The sequence below is a fragment of the Patiria miniata genome, unplaced genomic scaffold (genome assembly GCF_015706575.1).
Source record: "Patiria miniata isolate m_02_andy unplaced genomic scaffold, ASM1570657v1 HiC_scaffold_7, whole genome shotgun sequence".
Classification (NCBI taxonomy): Eukaryota; Metazoa; Echinodermata; class Asteroidea; order Valvatida; family Asterinidae; genus Patiria; species Patiria miniata.
This window is the reverse complement of record NW_024037074.1, coordinates 47,517,844-47,537,427: the sequence shown is the minus strand read 5'-3', so window position 1 is coordinate 47,537,427 and position 19,584 is coordinate 47,517,844. Positions and strand designations below refer to the sequence as shown.

General features: G+C 41.9%; 3 protein-coding genes across 5 annotated transcripts in view; 1 reads left to right on the top strand and 2 right to left on the bottom strand.

The window, feature by feature from the left end:
• LOC119744910 (homologous-pairing protein 2 homolog) overlaps nt 1-8,641 on the bottom strand; it is a 20,707-nt gene extending 12,066 nt beyond the window's left edge. Inside the window, exons 1-2 of the mRNA XM_038221109.1 lie at nt 8,443-8,641; nt 7,955-8,049 (exon numbers count right to left, since the gene is read on the bottom strand). Coding sequence (XP_038077037.1) covers nt 7,955-8,049; nt 8,443-8,467 — 120 coding nt within the window. The 5' untranslated portion in view covers nt 8,468-8,641. The remainder of the gene's footprint in view (nt 1-7,954; nt 8,050-8,442) is intronic.
• The window catches only part of LOC119744905 (SWI/SNF-related matrix-associated actin-dependent regulator of chromatin subfamily A-like protein 1), a 24,763-nt gene extending 5,179 nt beyond the window's left edge, over nt 1-19,584 (top strand). For 2 of the 3 annotated variants that reach the window (XM_038221103.1, XM_038221102.1), the window contains exons 2-16: nt 9,664-10,625; nt 10,766-10,816; nt 10,932-11,115; nt 12,264-12,414; nt 13,247-13,408; nt 13,763-13,828; nt 13,990-14,130; nt 14,771-14,902; nt 15,712-15,792; nt 15,973-16,043; nt 16,520-16,619; nt 17,062-17,244; nt 18,229-18,329; nt 18,451-18,538; nt 18,988-19,584. In XM_038221103.1, coding sequence (XP_038077031.1) covers nt 9,692-10,625; nt 10,766-10,816; nt 10,932-11,115; nt 12,264-12,414; nt 13,247-13,408; nt 13,763-13,828; nt 13,990-14,130; nt 14,771-14,902; nt 15,712-15,792; nt 15,973-16,043; nt 16,520-16,619; nt 17,062-17,244; nt 18,229-18,329; nt 18,451-18,538; nt 18,988-19,461 — 2,919 coding nt within the window. In that variant the 5' untranslated portion in view covers nt 9,664-9,691 and the 3' untranslated portion in view covers nt 19,462-19,584. Of the gene's footprint in view, nt 1-8,724; nt 8,870-9,663; nt 10,626-10,765; nt 10,817-10,931; nt 11,116-12,263; nt 12,415-13,246; nt 13,409-13,762; nt 13,829-13,989; nt 14,131-14,770; nt 14,903-15,711; nt 15,793-15,972; nt 16,044-16,519; nt 16,620-17,061; nt 17,245-18,228; nt 18,330-18,450; nt 18,539-18,987 lie in introns of those variants that run through there. The other variant, XM_038221101.1, reaches the window with a different exon arrangement.
• LOC119744906 lies at nt 233-2,839 on the bottom strand. Its single transcript, XM_038221104.1, has one exon. It carries the CDS (start codon nt 2,650-2,652, stop codon nt 883-885), a length of 1,770 nt encoding a protein of 589 aa, XP_038077032.1. The 5' UTR covers nt 2,653-2,839; the 3' UTR covers nt 233-882.

The window sequence follows — 19,584 nt, the reverse complement described above, 5'->3', positions numbered from 1 at the left end:
CAAAAGCTTAACGAGATCTTAACTTTGATCCACCACACCCAACACGTCACGCTCAACATCGTCAATGTACCGGTATGTACAGTACATGTACATGTACACCAACCATTCATTGTAACTAATAACGTGAAAGGCAATGGCATAATGTACCGGCACTTGCACAGATGTACCCGGTACATGTACCGGTATCGTACGTGTAAATGGATACTTATCTTAAATTTTTTTTCACTATTAATACCTGCTAACTCTAATTCTACACTTAACTCACATCAAAAGGAAATGGCAAATCTAGACAAGCAAATTGATTGTTTACACTATACAGATGATGATTTTGATTTCATGCATACTGCATGACTGTTTACACAACAAAGAATCTACTTTTTCCATCATTTAAATAATTACATCCGTATTGATCTACATATGTATACTGGTAGAACAAATGTAGGAATATAGATCTACATGCACATATATAGTAGGGCCAATGGTTTGGTCATGGTGTATGCGGCTATCGCATGTTTCTAACTTGTGTGGTGGTGGCGGTGCAGTATTAATGACTTGACTGTGGTGAAGTTAAATACTACGTCTGTAAATTGATCGACCGTTGATAAAATAGCAATCTTTTTTTGGCAATTTTTCCCTGTTCCAACCAAATGACTATTTCATTATCGTCAAAGTGTGCATGGTGTTTGTTTAAATGCACTACAGTATAATATGTATTGAAAAAAATGTGAAACAGAATTTTTCAGCCTGAAACGGAATTTAGGATTTTTGAAAATGGAATTTACATTTTTCTGAAATGGCAAAACATTGGCCCTAACATAGATACATGTGCATGTACATACCATGAAAGTTACTGGTACTTTATCTGTCAATTAATGTATTTTATCAGTAGCAAGTCCCAACTTTCCCAGCTTTATTCATGTCCATCATGACTTTGCTCAGTGGCATGTAGCAATCCTCTTTCTTTGCATCTCTGCTGTTGAAAGATTTGCTCTTCTTCTCTACAGTGCTGCTTGTGCGTCCGTGCTTTGCCGGCGCGGAAAACCCGGATGTCATTTCTCTGTCCAAAGAACAGTCTGTATTTTTTATGGAGGAAATCCCATGCATGTTGAGTGCTGGCATGCTGGTGCTTAAAGACTGCGGCAGCTCGATCTTGAATTTGATATTGGCCTCCATCGGACGGACGGAGTTCAATTGAAAGGAACTGGTTCCACGTGAGAACTCAGCGAGTTTATCGGCGTAGGCTTCAATGTTTTCATACTCTTCGCCGACATGACTTACTCTGCATGCAGCTGAGTCGGAATAGTGACGCTTTGAGAAGGCTTTACTATTGTTCTGATTGACAGTGGTCAAAGAGAGAGCGGCGTGAGCTTCTTGGGACAGATGAGTTGGCTTTGATTCCGGCTTCTCCTTCTTCTTCCACTTGACAAGGCAGTAGGCAAGAAATATGGCAAAGATGAAGAGAAAGATAACGCCCAAGCTCGGTCCCACAAGGAGACTGATGTTCTTGAGTAAGCTGCTGTCTGGGTCTGCTTCCTTGACGTCTGGTTTGTTACCGGTTTGTACCAGCTTGTCTTCTTCGTTGTTTCCAATCAGGTGGTTCATGGGTTCTCCTGGAGTGGTTGGGAGGTCGTCCAAAATGACCGAGATGTTGGCAGCTGCTGTCGCTTGCAAGCCAAGCTCTGTGGTGATGTGGCACAAAATCTTGACTGGTCCGTTAGTGTATCCGATGTTCTTGATCGAGATGATTTGTCCTTTGTCTCGCAAATGGAATCCGCTGAAGGGGAAATTGCTTTTAAACTCCCAGGAATAATCGACGATAGTTGCCTCGGTGTCGTGGGAGCATCTCAAAGATATGTCATCTCCGGCCTTTGCGACTAATCTTGGTGGGTCGATGACAGCGGACATTTTCTCCTTGATGGGCACAAGATGGCAGGACTCTGGGAACAAGCTCACAACGAGGCTGTTGACTGCACAATACTTGACAGATAATGGATTCCCGTTAAGGAGTCCTGATTCTGACAGCAACGTGGTCCGGTTCTGGAGGAAGAACCCATGCAGGGTCATGGCATTCTCAGCCTGCCAGTTGTGGTACACAGCCTGGTTTTGCTGAATCTGCAAAACCTGATCGCTGCTCTCGAGCGGAAATGGGGACGTACAGGATAAGACTCGTGTCCCCGTGGGAGACAGAATGATCTTAGACTTTGGATAGACTCTGCAGAGTTCGTAACCGCCGTCCGGCGGCACCAACACAGTCAGCATGGAATTTGGAGAGTGGTGCTCAGCGCCGGTCTTAGGATCCCGGTAAATACACTGATAGGTTCCCCCATGGAACAGATCCACGTTTGCGATGACCAGGGTATAAATACCAAGTATGCGGTCGTAATGAACGGTATACTGCGAGCCTTCCGTTTCCACCAGGATGTTCATGTTGCGACTGATGCGCTGGTTGTGCTCCGAGTGGTACCAGAAGAGTTTCTGATCGGACCGGGTGATGCTGGTTCGATTCCCCACAATGCAGGTTAACATGACAGTATCTCCTTCTAGGGCAATAACGTCTGGTGGTTCCATTCTCCATATGGGCTGGGCAAATGTAACCACAGCTACATACCCTAAAACCATCAGTTGTACTGCCATCACAATAGTCACTGCCATTATAAAATTCCAAGGTGTTTAACAATTTCAGTAATTTAGGAAGAAGTACAACTCAAGAGTCAATGGAGTGGCGTGTTGTTCACAATGGTTACAGTGAAGTGCCTCAGTATTTTGCAAAAGGCATGTACTTTAAGTGACAAGTTGATGAGCTCAAGTGATGTAGTTGGAGAATGGACTGTTCCAAGTGCATGCACTTGATTAAACACGAGTGTTCCACATGCACGTATACATGTAGGATAAACCCCAATGGGTTACAGAATGCATGTAAGCAGCCTAGTTCTACATTATACGTATGTCCCAACACGATGACTTACATGTAATACCAGAAATTAGCAAGGGACACGCATACTTTCTAGGGAGTGGTGGGATTATTAGCGTGAATGTCTACCCCCTCCCATCTCTACACCACGTCAGTTATACAACCAGAGGAAACTGGAAATTAAATTTGCCGAGAATAGGAAACACGCCTAGAATGAATCGTTTTCAGTAAGTGACGGTAACTCACTGGCACCGGCGAGCAACGAATTGCTTCCCTCGTTGGCAGTCCCAGGAAATAGGTTTTGACTTGATATTTGTGAGGGGGGGGGGGGGACACCATAAAATTAGATTACTCAAGGGTTTGTTTTGGAAACGGTCTATTAATAATAATTATGACAGAACTCTGTAATCATCGATGATTGGTGATTCGTGTATTAGACAATGAAACCCACATACCTAATTCTTAATTTAGACTGTGTTAATAACTTGCCTTAACAAAACTGTGCTATTTTGGCTAAACTTCCTCTTCTGGCATTTGGGAACGATCTTGTGACAAATTTGTTTGAGCCCAGCATTCATGATGAAAAATTGGAGAGAATTCCGTCTTGAGAAAAATTTGACAATTTGAACCTCTAAACTCCGAAATACAGGGTAAGGTTTCTATAATTTAGCTATGCACATACGGTACGCAAATACATTGTGGTTTAATTTAAGGAATTACATTCATGTAACTTTTCAAGTCAAAAAGGGTGTGCGTTCTGCCTCCTGTAGTTGGCCATTTGTCCATCTTTTCAATCCACAAGTTAACCACTCAATCAAACGCATTCAACTAGAAAAAAATTAAAAAGTGCAGCTCATCTTTCAACCTTCAATGACCAGTGAATCATAACTTCCAGCTAAGAGAAAGGATTATCTTCAAAAGTAATCTGGGAAGGAGTCTTGAAGAAATTAAGTGACTGTCAGCTGTTTAAGATCTGGCTGCTGGATCTCAGAGGTGCCACTCAGACGGAGAGGACCTTGAAGGAGTCCTGGGTGAGTCTTGGAGGATCTTCTGGGGCCACCTTAACGAGACGGGATCCCGTGTGGTCCTTGAAGGAGAGGCAGTTTGCTTGGTGTCTCATGGTTACTCTTGCAGCCGCAAGGAATTTGTAAGGTGCCAGGAGGATAGAATGACCTCACAGAAAGGTCGCCATTAGATAACGGAAAACTCATCTTTAGAAATTTGGATAATCCTTGAATTTTTCGGGAGGGGCCAAAATTGTTTACCAAGTGTCCACTTTGCAGCTGCTTGAAAATTTGTGCTCAATGCCACTCGAGAGGGTTAGCTAAGAATCTCTTAAAAAGTTAACAGGTGGTACAGGTACACCTGCAGACATTATCCGTTACCAATCTACCTGACCAATTAGGTAATTAAGGTGCATAACAAGGTGAATCCTAGGGGGATATTATTAAGGTCCTTCATAGTTATGACCGCATTTCCTATTATGACCAGCTTGAGACGCAAATCACGAGGACAGTTGATGCGATTTGTTTCACAAATTTCATCACTGCAAGAAGTTCTTGATTGTACTTATAACAGAGTTGCAGTACATGAACACAACTGCTGCAAACTGCTTACTGACTGGATTGACCTGAAACATCTATTTTGGTGTTGTCAAAAATACAAGGGTACAGTAGGGGCTACACAAGCATGTAAGGGTGGAAGGCAAAACACAAAAGAGGGATTAAACAGGGGAAGGATCAAAGGAGTGTGGCCTCTTATTTTGTTTGAATAGAGTTGCAGTAAACATGTAACAAATAAAATGTTCATGTTGGCCTTTGCTGAGAAATGAAAGTTATTCAGAAATGCACGAGTGAGATGATTTCCAATGCATGTTTCTCCAATGCACTGTCTGGCGGTCATGTACCCCTACTGCCAAACCATTCCAAGTAAAAGGCTTCCTAAAGTGCGTCTTCCTGACTTGAGACCGCAAGTCACATTTGGGCAAATGAAATCACTTAATACGAGCTCAAATGTTATTGATTGTGTCCTTCCTGTGACTGAGACTGAAGTTCATTTGCTTTACCACAGCTGTGAAAGACTTGACGAGCGAGTAACAGGAATGATAATTTAAAGGTTAACTTCATGTATTTAATTTATAACAACATGTATGGAGTACCGAAGTGAATACGTCACGCGCACAAAATGTGTGTGAAAGACATTAGCGCGTGATTCAGCCCGTGAACCAACACGCGCGCGTACTCCACTGGTTTGCACTGCACTTTCTGGTTCTAAATGACGTCACACTTCGGTACTCCATTGTAAGGGACTACATCATGATTACCCAAAGGAGCCAAACCAGTGGAATTTGAACGTAAGATTTCTGGAACATCGCACCAGTGCCAGATGGCACACAGGTTAACACCCCTTGAACAAACACAATAACTAAAGGCAGGTTCATACTCGGCGCGAAAGCAAACGCGAACTCGAATTTGTGACCAGTCCAAGTTTTTGCACTGCCAATTCGCAAAAGTTGAACACATCCGGCGAATTTTGAGCGAATGCTTCGTGACATCAAATTTGCATAAAGCATGAACTGTCCTTAACTTGGAAAATGCTGACATTGATCCGTCTCTCTTACACAATGACAGAACTTGAAACTTAGAAAACAACGGAAACACCTATACAGAGGAACGCCGCTATATAAACGAACATCGTGGGATCCACAGAAAGTGTTTGTAATAACGATCGTTCGGTATAGTGATTTTGAACCGCTGGTACCCTCTTTTGACCAATAGTGAAGTCACTGAACTGGCATTTCTCACATCCCGCCGCACGAGGAGTCGTCACAAAACTTTAGCAACGGGTGGTTTTCCCTTTTATTCCTTGGGGAAATAATAGCCATCTATCGCTCTTCAACATTCAAACACGATGTAACCATGGGTGGTTTGATGTTCGGGAATTAAAAGTGGCCCAAACAGTGTTTAATACATGTACAACCGGTAGGTTTTTTGAACAACGATGTTTGGTACGTTTTGTACATTAAAACCAAGAGCCAAGGATGATGTTCGGTATAACCGAATGTTCGGTATAGCGGCGTTCCACAGTACACGTTTGGTGTGGACTGAGAACCAAATTTTCAAAGTATGACTGTTCAATTAAAAACATATTCACTAGGCACCTAGAGGCGTATCAAAGATAATAACTGTCTGAAACCCTTTTAAGATCATATAGAGTCCAAAGGTGAGACACAGTAAAGAGGAAGGTTCAACTATATAGCCCAAGGAATTAAAATCTTGATGACAGCTCACAGAACTATGCACAGTGTATACATGTACTGTACATACGTGACTGTAGCCTAACATCGAAATTTTGGACAGGGACTCAAATTTCTTTCGGCAGATAAATAATTTTTAAGGAACCGATTTAGAAAAAATCTGTTACAGAACTTCTTCCAAATTTGTACCCCTTACTTTAGAAATTATTGCATTAATAATGTTGAAAGCAAATTATTGCTTTTGGTGGGGTGGGGGGGGGGGGCTGGTTGGGAGGGAACGAGTGGGGAGGGGGATGCTGTGTAGGGGATTGATGGAATTCTCGGGCGGAGTACTTGAGATTCACGTACACATGTACATGTATGTCCTCCTCCCTGTAGCTGGTTTAAAAGATGAGACTTGCTTACTGGAAGTAGCCAGTTAATGAATGAATCACAAAATTGCAGTTTATACCGTAGAACTCGAAGACAGATTTGCTTGACCCGTTAGACCACACCTGGGAACTAAGCCGCCGAACTTTTAAGCCGCAGTATTAAAACGGGTTTGCCCACAAAGTGCAAAGGTCTACCCATCCTTGTGTGCCACATCTGTAAGATGAGCGGCATCCAGTACAAGGGTGATTCATGTCATTGTAGAATCCCAAAATCTTGGGTGGACTTAGGTCTATCTTTTCACACTTATGTGAACATGACTGTGTGGACGTACAGGTGCCAAAACACTGAGTCAACCGGAGAGCCTCAACCCTGTCTAGGGAGGGAGGGAGGAAGAGACAGGCTGCAACTTTCAACTGTTTCAAATGCTGAAAATCAGTCCACCGTGAATCAGATGTTTTTCAATAGAGCTATAGGCATCTTAAATTACTATAGAGCGCTAACTTGATGTACAAAGTGAAGCTTGTTGGGCGCATCCATGTTTGTGCACAAACTAATAGTAGGGATTTAGTACGGCTATTTGCATAACTTCGTTTGTATTCATTACAGGTGTGTTATCGAAGGCGATGCGCCTGAAACTGAAACACACAATCAGTAAATGAGCGTTTCATCTCGCTCTGGACAAACAACACAAACGTGTGTGTTGTACTTGCGCGTTGCATACATTTTTCAAAATTAACGAGGCCACAGCACTCCATAATGTCTGGTTAATTGACTGTTGATCTATATCTGCAGAACTGCGGTTGTCCACTTCCTTTAAAGGTCCGAGACACTGCCAAAGGCCTTGTTATACCTTAATTACTTCTTATATTTAAAAATAAAAATTGGGGTCTGTGCAACAACTGTTGGCGGAACTGCCTGGCCTACGCCACCTGTGTGATGAGACTGGTACGTGACGACATGCCAAAGTCAACAGTTCAAATTTAAGCACCTTTTTTTTATCTTTTATCCTGTACTTTAATTTAGTATGAGTAATAAGCTGACTTAAATACACATACACGCTGAAAGGACACGTTTGAAAAGATTGGAATGACCTACTTAAAATACGTTGGTTCATACTTAACGTTGAAGCGAAAGCAAAGCAAATTTTACATCAACAATTGAACATTTTTTACTACGATGTTTGCCAATAACATAGCAAAATTCCCTTGCACGTAAATTCGCTTAAATATGAACCAGTTTAAATAGGGCACATAAATGGACTCGGACATTGGTCGCCCAATGTTACTTCTAACGTTAGTAGAAGGCACACGGGTGCCTCTTACTCTTAGTCTTAGTTCTAGAAGTAGCCCAATGTCTGAAAGTACATGTATGCACAGCCACAGTCTAGGCCTATTCAATGAAAAACGTTCACTCACTGTTTTTCCAAACTCCTTATGTAGGTTATTGAAGACATCGATTGCACTGTAGGGTCTGTTCTGTCGGTTCAGATAGTCTAAAATGGCAGTCACGGCTGAAAAAAATTGCAAAACAATAGGCCTAATGAAACAAATAAAGTTGTGTTTTTGTTTCAACATAATCCGGTTCGTTGGTGTGACATCAATTCATTTGGAACCACTGGCATGACTGGAACCGGAAGCTAACGCAACTTGAGTGTTTTTCCAATTAGCGCTAGTAAATAATCAGTGGTGCCCGCGCATGTATGACGTTTTTAATTTACTAACGAACCAGATACGAGAATTGGGAGGGGGGGGGGCGCACCCCCCACCAAAAAATTGTTGCCCCCCTCATTTGATCACCCCGACCCCCCCCCCCCCCCCCCCCCTGCCGCTTGCCAATGCTTGCGGTTGCGCTTCGCTTACTAAATTTGATTTGCAAAACTGAATGAATTAACATGAAAAATTACCATCTGAATCCTTAGATTTACTCATTATTTTATACTGCACGTGTTTTCTACTTCTTTCTCAACTTATAAGTCAATTCTGTTGGTGCAACTGCTTCTTGAAATCGACTGGAAAAGCTGAGAAAAATAGCAAAACTTCGGCAGGCCACTGTCAGCTGGTCACGTCACGTCAGTGCACGTCATGTTGTCGTCTGCTCGTCAATAGCGCGCACTTTACTGTTCCTAAACCACTTGTTACAGTATCTATCATTGGCTAGAAGTTGGGTGTAGCTAGAACACTTCATATGATTGGTCAAATCCAGGTAAAGATTTCCCAGAGTTCCAGAAAAATAAAAATGGCGGCGCACTCAAACGATCAACAGTGATATCGAAAACTGCAGTGCAACAAGTTTGTAAAATTTCTGTTTCATCGCCATCGATACATTCTTTGGTAAGTGGTCATCAATAAAAGAAAAAGAGTGCTATCAAATTTTATAAAAACTAAACATTTGTATCGTTATCAACACGTGTAATCAGCCAGTTGGTTGTTCTCATAACATCCTTGTCATCGTATGTTTAAAGTCCGTATTTCCGACACTCGTCACGGCAATGATGATTGGACATATTGGACCGGAAGGGGTGTTTTATTGCAGGTATTACTAACGTGATGACAAAGTAAAATAACAGGGAAAGAATGCAGCATCTTGACGCCATTTGTTAGCACATGTAATCATGATGTCTGATCAGTGAATCTAAATAATTGCAAATATTTTGATAAAGAAAGTAATTTGGGACCGAGTTCTAATGTTTAATTGTGGATAAAAAAATGGTATTTTTGGGGGGGGGGGGGGGGGGGGGGGGGTTAGGCCTAGGAAAAAAAAATGGCATATCATTTTTCGCCTTTAATAAAAAAAAATGGCATATCATTTTCATAATTCTCTACAGATTTTGTACACAGTCAACATTAAATAATGGTGTCTGAATAAGTTCTAATCATTCACCAGTTTTTCTCTTTCAGAGAAATAGCACGTGGTACATGTATGGCGCTAGATCTCCCTTTTTTAAATTTTGGATTTGGTCAGTCGATCGTACTAGCAACAGACCAAATCCAGAATTTAAAAAAAGGAGTTCTAGCGCCCCAGTTAGTGGGTCTTTATTTAAACATAAGTTAGAACTTGGTCATGAAATATATAATTAATTGAGTTTTGCAAGATGACTTGAGATCTCTGTGTTTCTTTTTCTCAGCTTTGTGTAAGTTAGAAGTTCCGTCACCATGGCAACAACTGGAGGTCTGACTGCTGAGCAAAAGAGACGCATGGAGGAAAACAGGAAGAAGGCGCTTCTTCTGAGAGCCAAGCGTAACCAAGGCAACAGCCAGGTTGCCAAGCCGACCCAAAGCACATCATCAGGACAGACCAAAGCCACAAATTTCACTCAAGTTGTTGCTAGGAGCGGCAATCAGGGTTCATCCCATTTTCCACACAACCAAGGACCTAAGGAAAGCACGAATAGCCGCTCCAGCACAATTTCATCGTCAGCAAATGGCTGGTCCAAGAAATCCCAAGGATCTGTCGTCACAAAACCAAGTGGATTTCATGGAAATGACAGCGGCAATCAAATTACTGCTTCAAGAAGCAATTTCCAAAGTGAAGCATCTTCAAAATCAGTTGAGTTGTCAAATACAAGCAGTAACATACAACAAACATCAGTAACAAGTACGAGTATTTTCAACAGTGCACCTACAGCCCAAGTGAATTTGCCAACTGCAGTAATGCCTAGCAAGGTTTGCACAAATCCACCAACAGAGGGCGGTCTGCAAGGAGGACACAATTCAACCTCTGGTGTTGGCAAGCCAAAGACAATTACGAGTTTCTACACGTCGAAACCACGACCAACAGCCACTGGAGACCAGACTAGTTCTTCGGGGCGTTCAAGTACTGCTGGTCAGAGTCTGGTGCCGAATCCACATTCGAATCCACAGAAACCGGGGTCTGGATTCCAGACTCGCAATGAAATCCAGGGTCCCAGCGTGAAACGTCCGGATTTCTCCCAGAAAGGGGGAGGAACTAAGTCCAGCTTTGGGGGCGGGCTGGGGAGTAACTCACAAGGAGCTTGTGTGCTGGTGTCGAGGACGAGATTTGTGGTGAATGTCGGATACAATGCGAAGCTCATTGAAATCTTCAAGGAAATCCCAAGCAAAAGTTACGGTCAGTTAAAACCCTTTTTCTCCAGGGACTTAAAACAAAAAATCAAACCGATATATTGTTAACTGTTGCAGCACTAGTAAGTTTTCAGTTGAAGTGTTTTACTTTTATAAATATTTTTCTATGCTTTTAACATTTTTTAGATGTTGCAGAGAAGAAATGGTCATTCGCTTTGTCAGATTACGACACGCTCAGTAAGTATCGATTATTGTTTTGCCATTATCTGGTGTTGATTAATATTAAACAATAGTTATCGCTACCTTTTCAAAAAACTTTCCAAACATTATTTCATTTTTTAAATTTTGACAGTGGAAGCAGTCAAACCGCTGAGGCCCACAGTTGAGATCGAACCCTTACCCAAGCCGGTGTGCGCAGCCTTCCGCAGGCAGCGCCACGGCCAGGAGGGGAACCGGGTCATCCCGGACGCCAACCTCAACTCCGTGGACCAAAAACTGGTGAACACGCTGATGAATTTCCAGCGGGAAGGAGTCAAGTAAGTGCTGAGCCGTTCTGTTTCTATTATTACACCCTCTGGTTTTGTTCTCACTGGTGTTTGTAGTAGGCATACAGTTAAAAAAAAAACGAAACCCAAATGGCAGGACCAATTTTGAATGAAGTTTTGCCTGTAGCACTTTCAAAATCCAGGATATGAAAGCCCAGTCATTAAGCTTTCTTTTAGTACAAGAATCATTCAAATCACTCGTGTACTTTTCAAGTTACGGAATTTTGAACTCAAACACCGTTGTAAAGTTCTGTCCACGTATCACACAAAAAAAGAAGTGTTCTTTCAGCAAAAGGAAAACAATTTTCATAGGGATGCATGTGAATCGTTTTCTAAGACAAGATAAGTTTGCGGTAGCACCATGTGAATAAATCTCATTTGTGAGTATGTGTGGTTCTGAAAAGAACCGAAGGGACTCAACGTTTCATACAGTATGCTCTGCCCGTCTTCAGGAGAATGAGGGATTCCAACGATGATGCGATGTTATAAGGATGGGTGCGGTGAGGCGTGAGAAGGATGCAAAATGGTGAAGCTCGAAACCGGTGAATCGTTTTCATTTTGCTGAAAGAACACTAACCTTTGTTGTGATCCGTGGACAGAACATTAAAATGGTGTTCAAAACTCTGTAACTTGGAAAGTACATGAGTGATTTGAATGATTCTTATACTAAGAGAAATCTCATTGATTGGGCTTTCATATCCTAGATTTTGAAAGTGCTACAGACAAAACTTTTATTTTACTCGCCCTGTATTTTCCTGCATTGTATGAAACGCTGTCATTATCACTGTAACATGACGTGTGTGACAGAACATGTTATTTCCATGTTATCAAGCTTTTACAAACTGCACACTACGAAGAGTTTGTTTCAAATTGCAATAAACGCCATTTTGTTAGCTTTAAGAATCCCGCCCTCTTCCGGTTGCCCAAAGCAAGTTTTGGCGTCGTTAAATAGTTAAATACATTTTAAGAATACAATACAGCGAAAAAATGTAGTGTTAAAACAGCTTTTATACTGTGTATGTTCTATAAGTTTTATTAAGTTTTCATAAATGTGAGAGTTTTTCACTTAAAAAAGAGGATAGTGTTTCCCATTTTGGAACTCAAGTCTTCAAATGTAAACTGTCATTTTTTTTCAACAGTTTTGCCATCAGCAGAGAAGGCCGAGTCTTGATAGCGGACGACATGGGTCTCGGGAAGACACTGCAAGCCATCTGCATAGCCTGCTTCTACCGAGCGGAGTGGCCAGTTCTGGTCGTCTCACCGTCCTCTGTGAGGTACTCCTGGGCCGAGGTGAGGCACGAGGATGCAAAAACTTTAACCCTAACCCTCCCCAATCTTTTCAAAATCTACCAGGACGCTTTCGAGGATTTTGTAGAGGATTGAGAAAGGTAGAGCCCTTGGGAGCCAGATAGGATTTCTGTTAATTCCTTGTCATGAATTAAGAGTTTCAAAAAAAAATCATGCAATTGCCTAAAAAAGTCCTGGGACATTTTTGATAGAAAGTTTCCAGAATCCTCTAAAATTATTCACTGTGCATGACACCAGTGCCACATTCTTTCTACTTTCAAGCGGTATCAAGCCCAATGTAAAGTAATAGTGGCTGGGCTCTACCTTCCTCAATCCTACAAAATCCTCCACTGTGCAGGAACCCAATGGCACACTATTTGTATCTGCCAAGTTTCAAGGGCCATCAAGCCCCATGTAAAGTAATAGTGGCTGGGCTCTACCTTCCTCAATCCTACAAAATCCTCCTCTTTGCAGGAACCCAATGGCACACTCTTTGTATCTACCAAGTTTCAAGGGCCATCAAGCCCCATGTAAATTAAAAGTTGGCTGGGCTCTACCTTCCTCAATCCTACAAAATCCTCTTAATCCTAGTCTATTTAAAAAAAATTATAGAAGGGTTTAGTTTATAATTTTGCTGTGGAGTTTAGAAGCTTGAACAAATATAAGAAAGCAGATGATGAAGAAATGTTTTAGAGGTTTGAAGAAAACCCAAGCAAAAATTCCAAGGAATCTTGTGGAACCAGACATTTACTGAGAACCTTCTGCTTATATGAATGTTTCATTTAAATAAATTGAATTGAAACTTTATTTTTTTCATCATTTTTTTCTGGTGTAGGCGTTTGAGAAGTGGATACCCTCTCTGGATCCACAGGACATCAACGTCGTACTGAACAGTAAAAGCTCTGGTACGTCAGGTCAAGTTAACATCCTGAGCTATGACTTGATGCACAGGAAGGCAGCAGAGCTCAAGCAGTTTCGCTTCCAGATCATCATCATGGTAACGAAACATTCCTCATATTTCCTCATCAGTTTTCATTTTGCCCTGCTCATAATAAAAACCACTGAACGTTGTATTCATTAGGGAGCTATGACATTGATTGCTTAAAGTACAATTATGTAGTGAGATATTACAAAAATGAACTTGAGAACTAAAAGTATCAAAAGCGAAAGATTATAAACACAGAGATAATCAGGTTTTGACAGAAGTAATTTGGACAAAGAAAATAACGTAGAAACTGCATAAAATTTACTAGACAATTTTTGACTACAGACACTAGTTCGGTTTGTTTGAGTTCAAAAATCAAATGCATGCATTTATAGCTTTTCTTCCATTTTTGGGGGATCAAAACAGGATGAATGTCATTTTCTGAAGAATGTCAAAACAGCAAGAACGAAAGCCGCTCTTCCACTTCTCAAGGTAAAACAATAATCATTTATTTTTTTTAAAAATCAGAAAGTCATAAATAATAATTACGTTTTATACAAATTGTCACTAACCTCAAAATTACCCAGTCTTCTAATTTTGGAACCCTCACTTAAATTCCTCAAAATAGTTAGTATACTTCTGTTTCATTTCAGGCAGCACCACGCGTGATTCTCCTGTCTGGTACCCCAGCTCTATCCAGACCTTCAGAACTCTACACCCAAATCCTGGGTGTGGCTCCTAGACTTTTTCCATCATTCCATGAGTTTGGGTTGAGGTACTGCAACGCAACCCAGGTAAATAATTGAATTTTTTTTCTAAAAATGTTCATACTACTGCGCTTTAATTTGCATTTCATCTCCAGAGGATTATCACACTACACCCAAACTCCATCAAAACCCATCCCCCCATTTTGGTGGATTTTGGGGGACTTGGCCCAGTAGGCCTGGTTTGATTAAATATTGATGGAGTATGATGGACTTGAGCCTGAAAGCATGAAGCAGTGCTAGGGGTTATCTGATTGATTTTGCCTAGCTTCCTGTACTGCTATTGTCATATAAGCCATGTGTACTCAGTCCATCGATGTCAACCAGTGCGTCAGTGGTGGATTCCATTATGTCATGTACATTTTTGTATTGGAAGCACAGTGATTGATGGATTTTGATGGACTTGGGCCAGTTCTTATTTAAAGACACTAGGGAGTTATGGCTGAAATATTTATGTTAAGTGTGAATTAATTAAGGGTTTAGAATTTCAGAAAACTTTTCATCTTTGGTATCTGGCTGTTCAGAATCCACGGGATGGGACTACTCCGGCTCTTCAAACATGACTTACAATATTTATTTGTAGTTGCTGTTTAGAATCCATGGGGGCAGGACTAACCCAGCTCTTCCAACTTGACTTTAATACAATATTTATTTGTAATTGGCTATTCAGAATCCATGGGGATGGGACTACTCTGGCTCTTCCAACATGACGGAGCTGCAACTCCTGCTGGAAGAGTGCATCATGATCCGAAGGCTCAAGCAAGACGTCTTGAAGGAACTGCCCTCCAAGACCAGACAAATGGTGAGTTATGAATTTGACAGAGTAGGAGATTAAAACCAGCCCAAAGACAATGGAAAAGAGAGAAATGTACACAAACCAAAGTTGGCAGTGCTCATTGTCAAATTTGGAACGTTCCACAATCAGTCAAATGCACAGGTATACTGTCTGATTTCTATATGGTAGATGGTAATTTTTACAATTTGTAACCGATATCAGCCTTTTTCATCATTATTATTATTATTTGTTTCTGGTATAATGAAACCAAGGATTCCTCAAAAGCGCCCTAGGCACTGTAGCTCGCAAACCTGAAGAAACCTGTAGAGAGAAGACAATGAGAATAAATGACAGTTTTTATAGGTGGGAGGAAAACCCCAGACGAATATTCTGGGGGGAACCCACGGAATCAGGGCCCAATTTCACGGCGCTGGTAAGCACACGATTTTCTGCTAACAGAGCCTCCGTCTATTTCATGGAGACCGTAAGCATAAGCACAGCAAAAGGCACGCTTACTACAAAGGAAAAATTTGCTTAGCTTAGTGACGTAACTATAGAAATCTCCATGCACGCGCGACCGTTAGCACACACACGCCGTGAAATAGCGCTTAAGGTTAGCAAATGTTTCTGCTATGCTAAACACAACTTTTCTGCTAACTGTTAAGCAGCACCGTGAAATTGGGCCCAGGTACTAAAACCCAATCCACATGTTGGCCCGGGCGGGATTCGAACCTGGGTCACAGCGGTGGAAGGCGAGGAAAGTACCGCTACGCCAACCTGACTTCCCAAAACCTTCCCAACCTGACTCCCCTTTCTATTTCCTTTATTGATGATAGGTCATAATGGATCCTTCTATCGTCAAAACTAACAGCAAGGCACTCAAAGTCGCAGCGGACCAGATGGGAAGAAAGAAACCTGTGAGTAGTCCCATTGACTTTTTGTTTTAAGATCAGCTATTTTTGTTGTGTATCGTTATCTTTGCTCCTCATAGGAATGCATAGAGAACACAACTTATGTGGAAGAGCCAACGCTTGTGAATTCTCATTGTGTGAAAGAAATGATCAGAAATCTTGTTTGTCTCTTTGGAATTTGCTCAGAAATCGGAAGAGAGGGGCGTCTTGTTGAAGTACTTTGCTGAGACTGGACTTGTCAAGGTGCCAGCAATTAGGTAAGTGCACCCGTGGAACTGTAACAAGCTTCTTCTTTTTTGTAAAAAATATATTTGTGATGCGATCAAGCTACATGAGTCGTTTGTCGACCCTGGTCAATTTTTTTTTTACTACAGATTTCAAAAGAGCACAATCTCAGCATTACTGCTGTGAAAACTGCATGCTGATGCCATCTTTAGTTCAAAAATTATGGGAGTTGGAAACACCAAGAGATGTGATGAAGTGATGTGATGAAGTGGCCCTCTTTTGGCCTGTATCTCCAATTAAAAATTCCCGACAAACAACTCATTTAGCTTGATTGCATCACATTTGTTTTTTTCATTGTTGTTTTAGTTCCGCTAAAATTTCCAAGTGTGCCTAAATTTGAGATAAAATTGGAAAAGCGACCGACATTTTTTGTACTCGGCAAAATTTGTTTAAACAGCTCCATAAAATTTGCCTTAACCACAACTTTCTCCCTTCTATGTATATTTAGGGATTACGTGCTGGATCTGCTGGAAGCTGATCACAAATTCCTCATCTTCGCTCATCACCAGTCGGTCTTGGATGCTCTGTGCATAGCTATCAGTCAAAAGGTAACTTAGCATCTAGACCCGTACATGTGGCTATGTACATAGCCACGCTCCATTCGTATCTCTGGACTTCTGAAAAATGTGTACAGCACACGTTCGTATGGGCTTCATTTTCCCTCAAATTTCTTTGTCTTTGGAATGACAGATCCTATGCCACTGGAAGTTCTTGGATAAATTCTTATGTAAGCACTGAACATGTTATGCTCGTTACATTTCGGGACTGTAATCGGGACAAAACCAGGATTTTGAACACGTCAAAAGTCCAGAGATTATGAACGGAGCGTGACTATGTACCTATATAGCCACGTTTACGGGTCTACTCGGCATCCAGATCATTGCTTCCATAAGACATCTCTCCTGCAGTGGCACCAAAGTTTGGCTGTAATCCTCTCACCAAAATGCTCTGGCGTGGTCTGTTAAACACAAACTTTCCTCCTTTACGCAGAAGTATGACTACATCCGTATTGACGGCAGTACCTCGGCAGCACACCGCAAGGCCCACTGTGACAGATTTCAAGAGGAGAAGACGTGTCGCGTTGCCGTCCTGTCCATCACTGCAGCCAATGCCGGTTTGACGCTCACCGCAGCCAGCATGGTGGTCTTTGCTGAACTGTTCTGGAATCCTGGGGTAAGTCATCTTGTCTTAATGTTTGTTTTATACTCTGATTACAAGAGTCTCAGCATGACTTAAAGAGTTGTATCAAGTCCATCACAATTCAGGGCCCAATTTCATAGCACTGCTTAACAGTAAGCAGAAAAGTTGTGCTTACTATAGCAGAAAATCATGCTGCTGCTTAAGCACTATTTCATGCTAACGTTGCGCGCGCATGGAGATTTCTATTGTTACGTCACTGATTTAAGCAAAGTTTTCTTCTGGGGTTAAGCGTGCTTTTGCTGTGCTTACTGCTTAACGGTCCCTATGAAATAGATGGACGCTTGGTAAGCACAAAGTCGGCTGTTAAGCAGCGCTATGAAATTGGGCCCTGGTCACAAGTCAGATGTCAAGTCCTCTCACAATAGCAACAGTGGATGAACAGTAAATGCCTTTGTCAAAATTTGTTTGAATACTTTGTGCCTTGACCTGGGACGTGATTGACCTGTGGTAGAATTGTGATGACTTGCGATGTATTTGTGATGACTTGCGATGACTTGTGATTGACTTGTGATGACTTGTAATGGACTTGTGATGACTTGTGATGACCTTGTGATGACCTTGTGATTGATTGACTTGTGATGACTTGTGATGGACTTGTGATGACTTGTGATGGACTTGTGATGAATTTGTGATGACTTGTGATTACCTTGTGAATGACCTGTGAATGACTTGTGATGACTTATAATGACTTATAATGACCTTGTGATGACTTGTGATGGCCTTGTGAAGACTTATAATGAACTTGTGATGACTTGTGACGACTTGTGATGGACTTGTGATGATTCTGACCCTTCTCAAGTTCCTTAAAACTCCCTAGGGGGTGTGCAAAATCATATTGAAATTGGAGGATTCGGGACTGTTAGGGCTATTGACAACACTGCCATTAAGTTAAAAACTTCAAGTGTACCTTGATGAAAACTAAGAGCCTCTATACATTTTTGGTTTTTGATTTGATAGATACTGGTTCAAGCAGAGGATAGAGTTCACCGCATTGGACAGCAGGACGCTACCAACATACGATACCTGATAGCTAAAGGCACGGCTGATGACTACATATGGTCAGAAAATCCAAAATAAATCTGTGAAGATATTTCACAATACACCTACGTGAATAAATCAGTGTTTGGAATGCTTTGTTTGGACTAAAACAAAATTGCTTTGTTTGGTGTTGTTTTTCAGGCCACTGGTGCAAAAGAAGTTGTCGGTGTTGGGGAAAGCAGGCTTGTCAAAGGACGACTTTTCCGAGGCTGACACAACTGCATTTAAGGTATGATCATGACAGCGTCGCTCGAGTACTAGAGACTCACAGCAGGCAGATCAGGGCAAAAGTATTGCCCACAGTGTAATTCGCCGAACAAACTTAGAAGCCGTTTTTGAGGTGGTGCCTTGCTCGTGCGCATGCCGCACGCGTTCTTAACCGGAGTGCATGCGTATTACCCAAGCGTTACTCGCGTGAGCCTAGTGCCACGGCAGAAAATGGCTGTCCCTGAATTAGTCTATAGACAATCTGGGGCATGTGATTACCATAAATTTACAGGGCCTTCTTCAATGGAGAAACCATTGTACAAGGCAACTAGCCATTGAAGGGGCCTTCATAATAGAAGTCCCAGCGTGCCCATATTGGTCTGTATAATAAAATTTGACAAGCTGTTTTCGTGTCATGTTATCACAAGCTGCTTTCATTTAAAAATTGTCCTCCCATCATTTCCTGATTAGGATCCGAGACAGAAAAGCATCCTCTCTTTCTTTGAGAAGTCCTTCCTGGAGGATGATTACGAGTTGGAACAGGAGGAACTGGCTTGCCTCGTTGCCTTGGAGTCGCAGGAGTCCGAGAGTGACGACACTGCAGCAATGAACCCTGGGAAGGCAGATGATGATGCCAGATCGAGCTACAGCAATGATCAAATGCCATTGGTCATTACAAAAGACGGCGTCCTTAAAAACAACAGTAAAACAAGCTATCCCCAAGAGAAGACCGTTCCGTCTGTGAAATCTAAGACCAGTCATCAAGATGGCTTGGAGGGTACTCGAAATACCGAAGGGGCATCTGTGATGCCCATGAAGAAGGCAAAGACCCCGTTTAGCACCCCTTGGGCCGTCAAGAAACCGCTCGGTGAGAGTAATGGTGGTGATTTGGAGGATTGTGGGGACGGACCGCCTTGTAAACGACAGAGAAATGCCAACAGTTGAAGAGACAGTATGTGCTGGCCGTGCACGGACTTTGTAGCAAGAAGACTCGGGATTTTTTTTATAATAACAACAATAATGTGTATTTATAAATTATTGGTGTTCAAGGCGCTACATCAATCTAAC

Bases quoted from the DNA above. Each gene is read 5' to 3' on its own strand.
- LOC119744906 (XM_038221104.1), bottom strand. From the start codon at position 2,652: ATGGCAGTGACTATTGTGATGGCAGTACAACTGATGGTTTTAGGGTAT.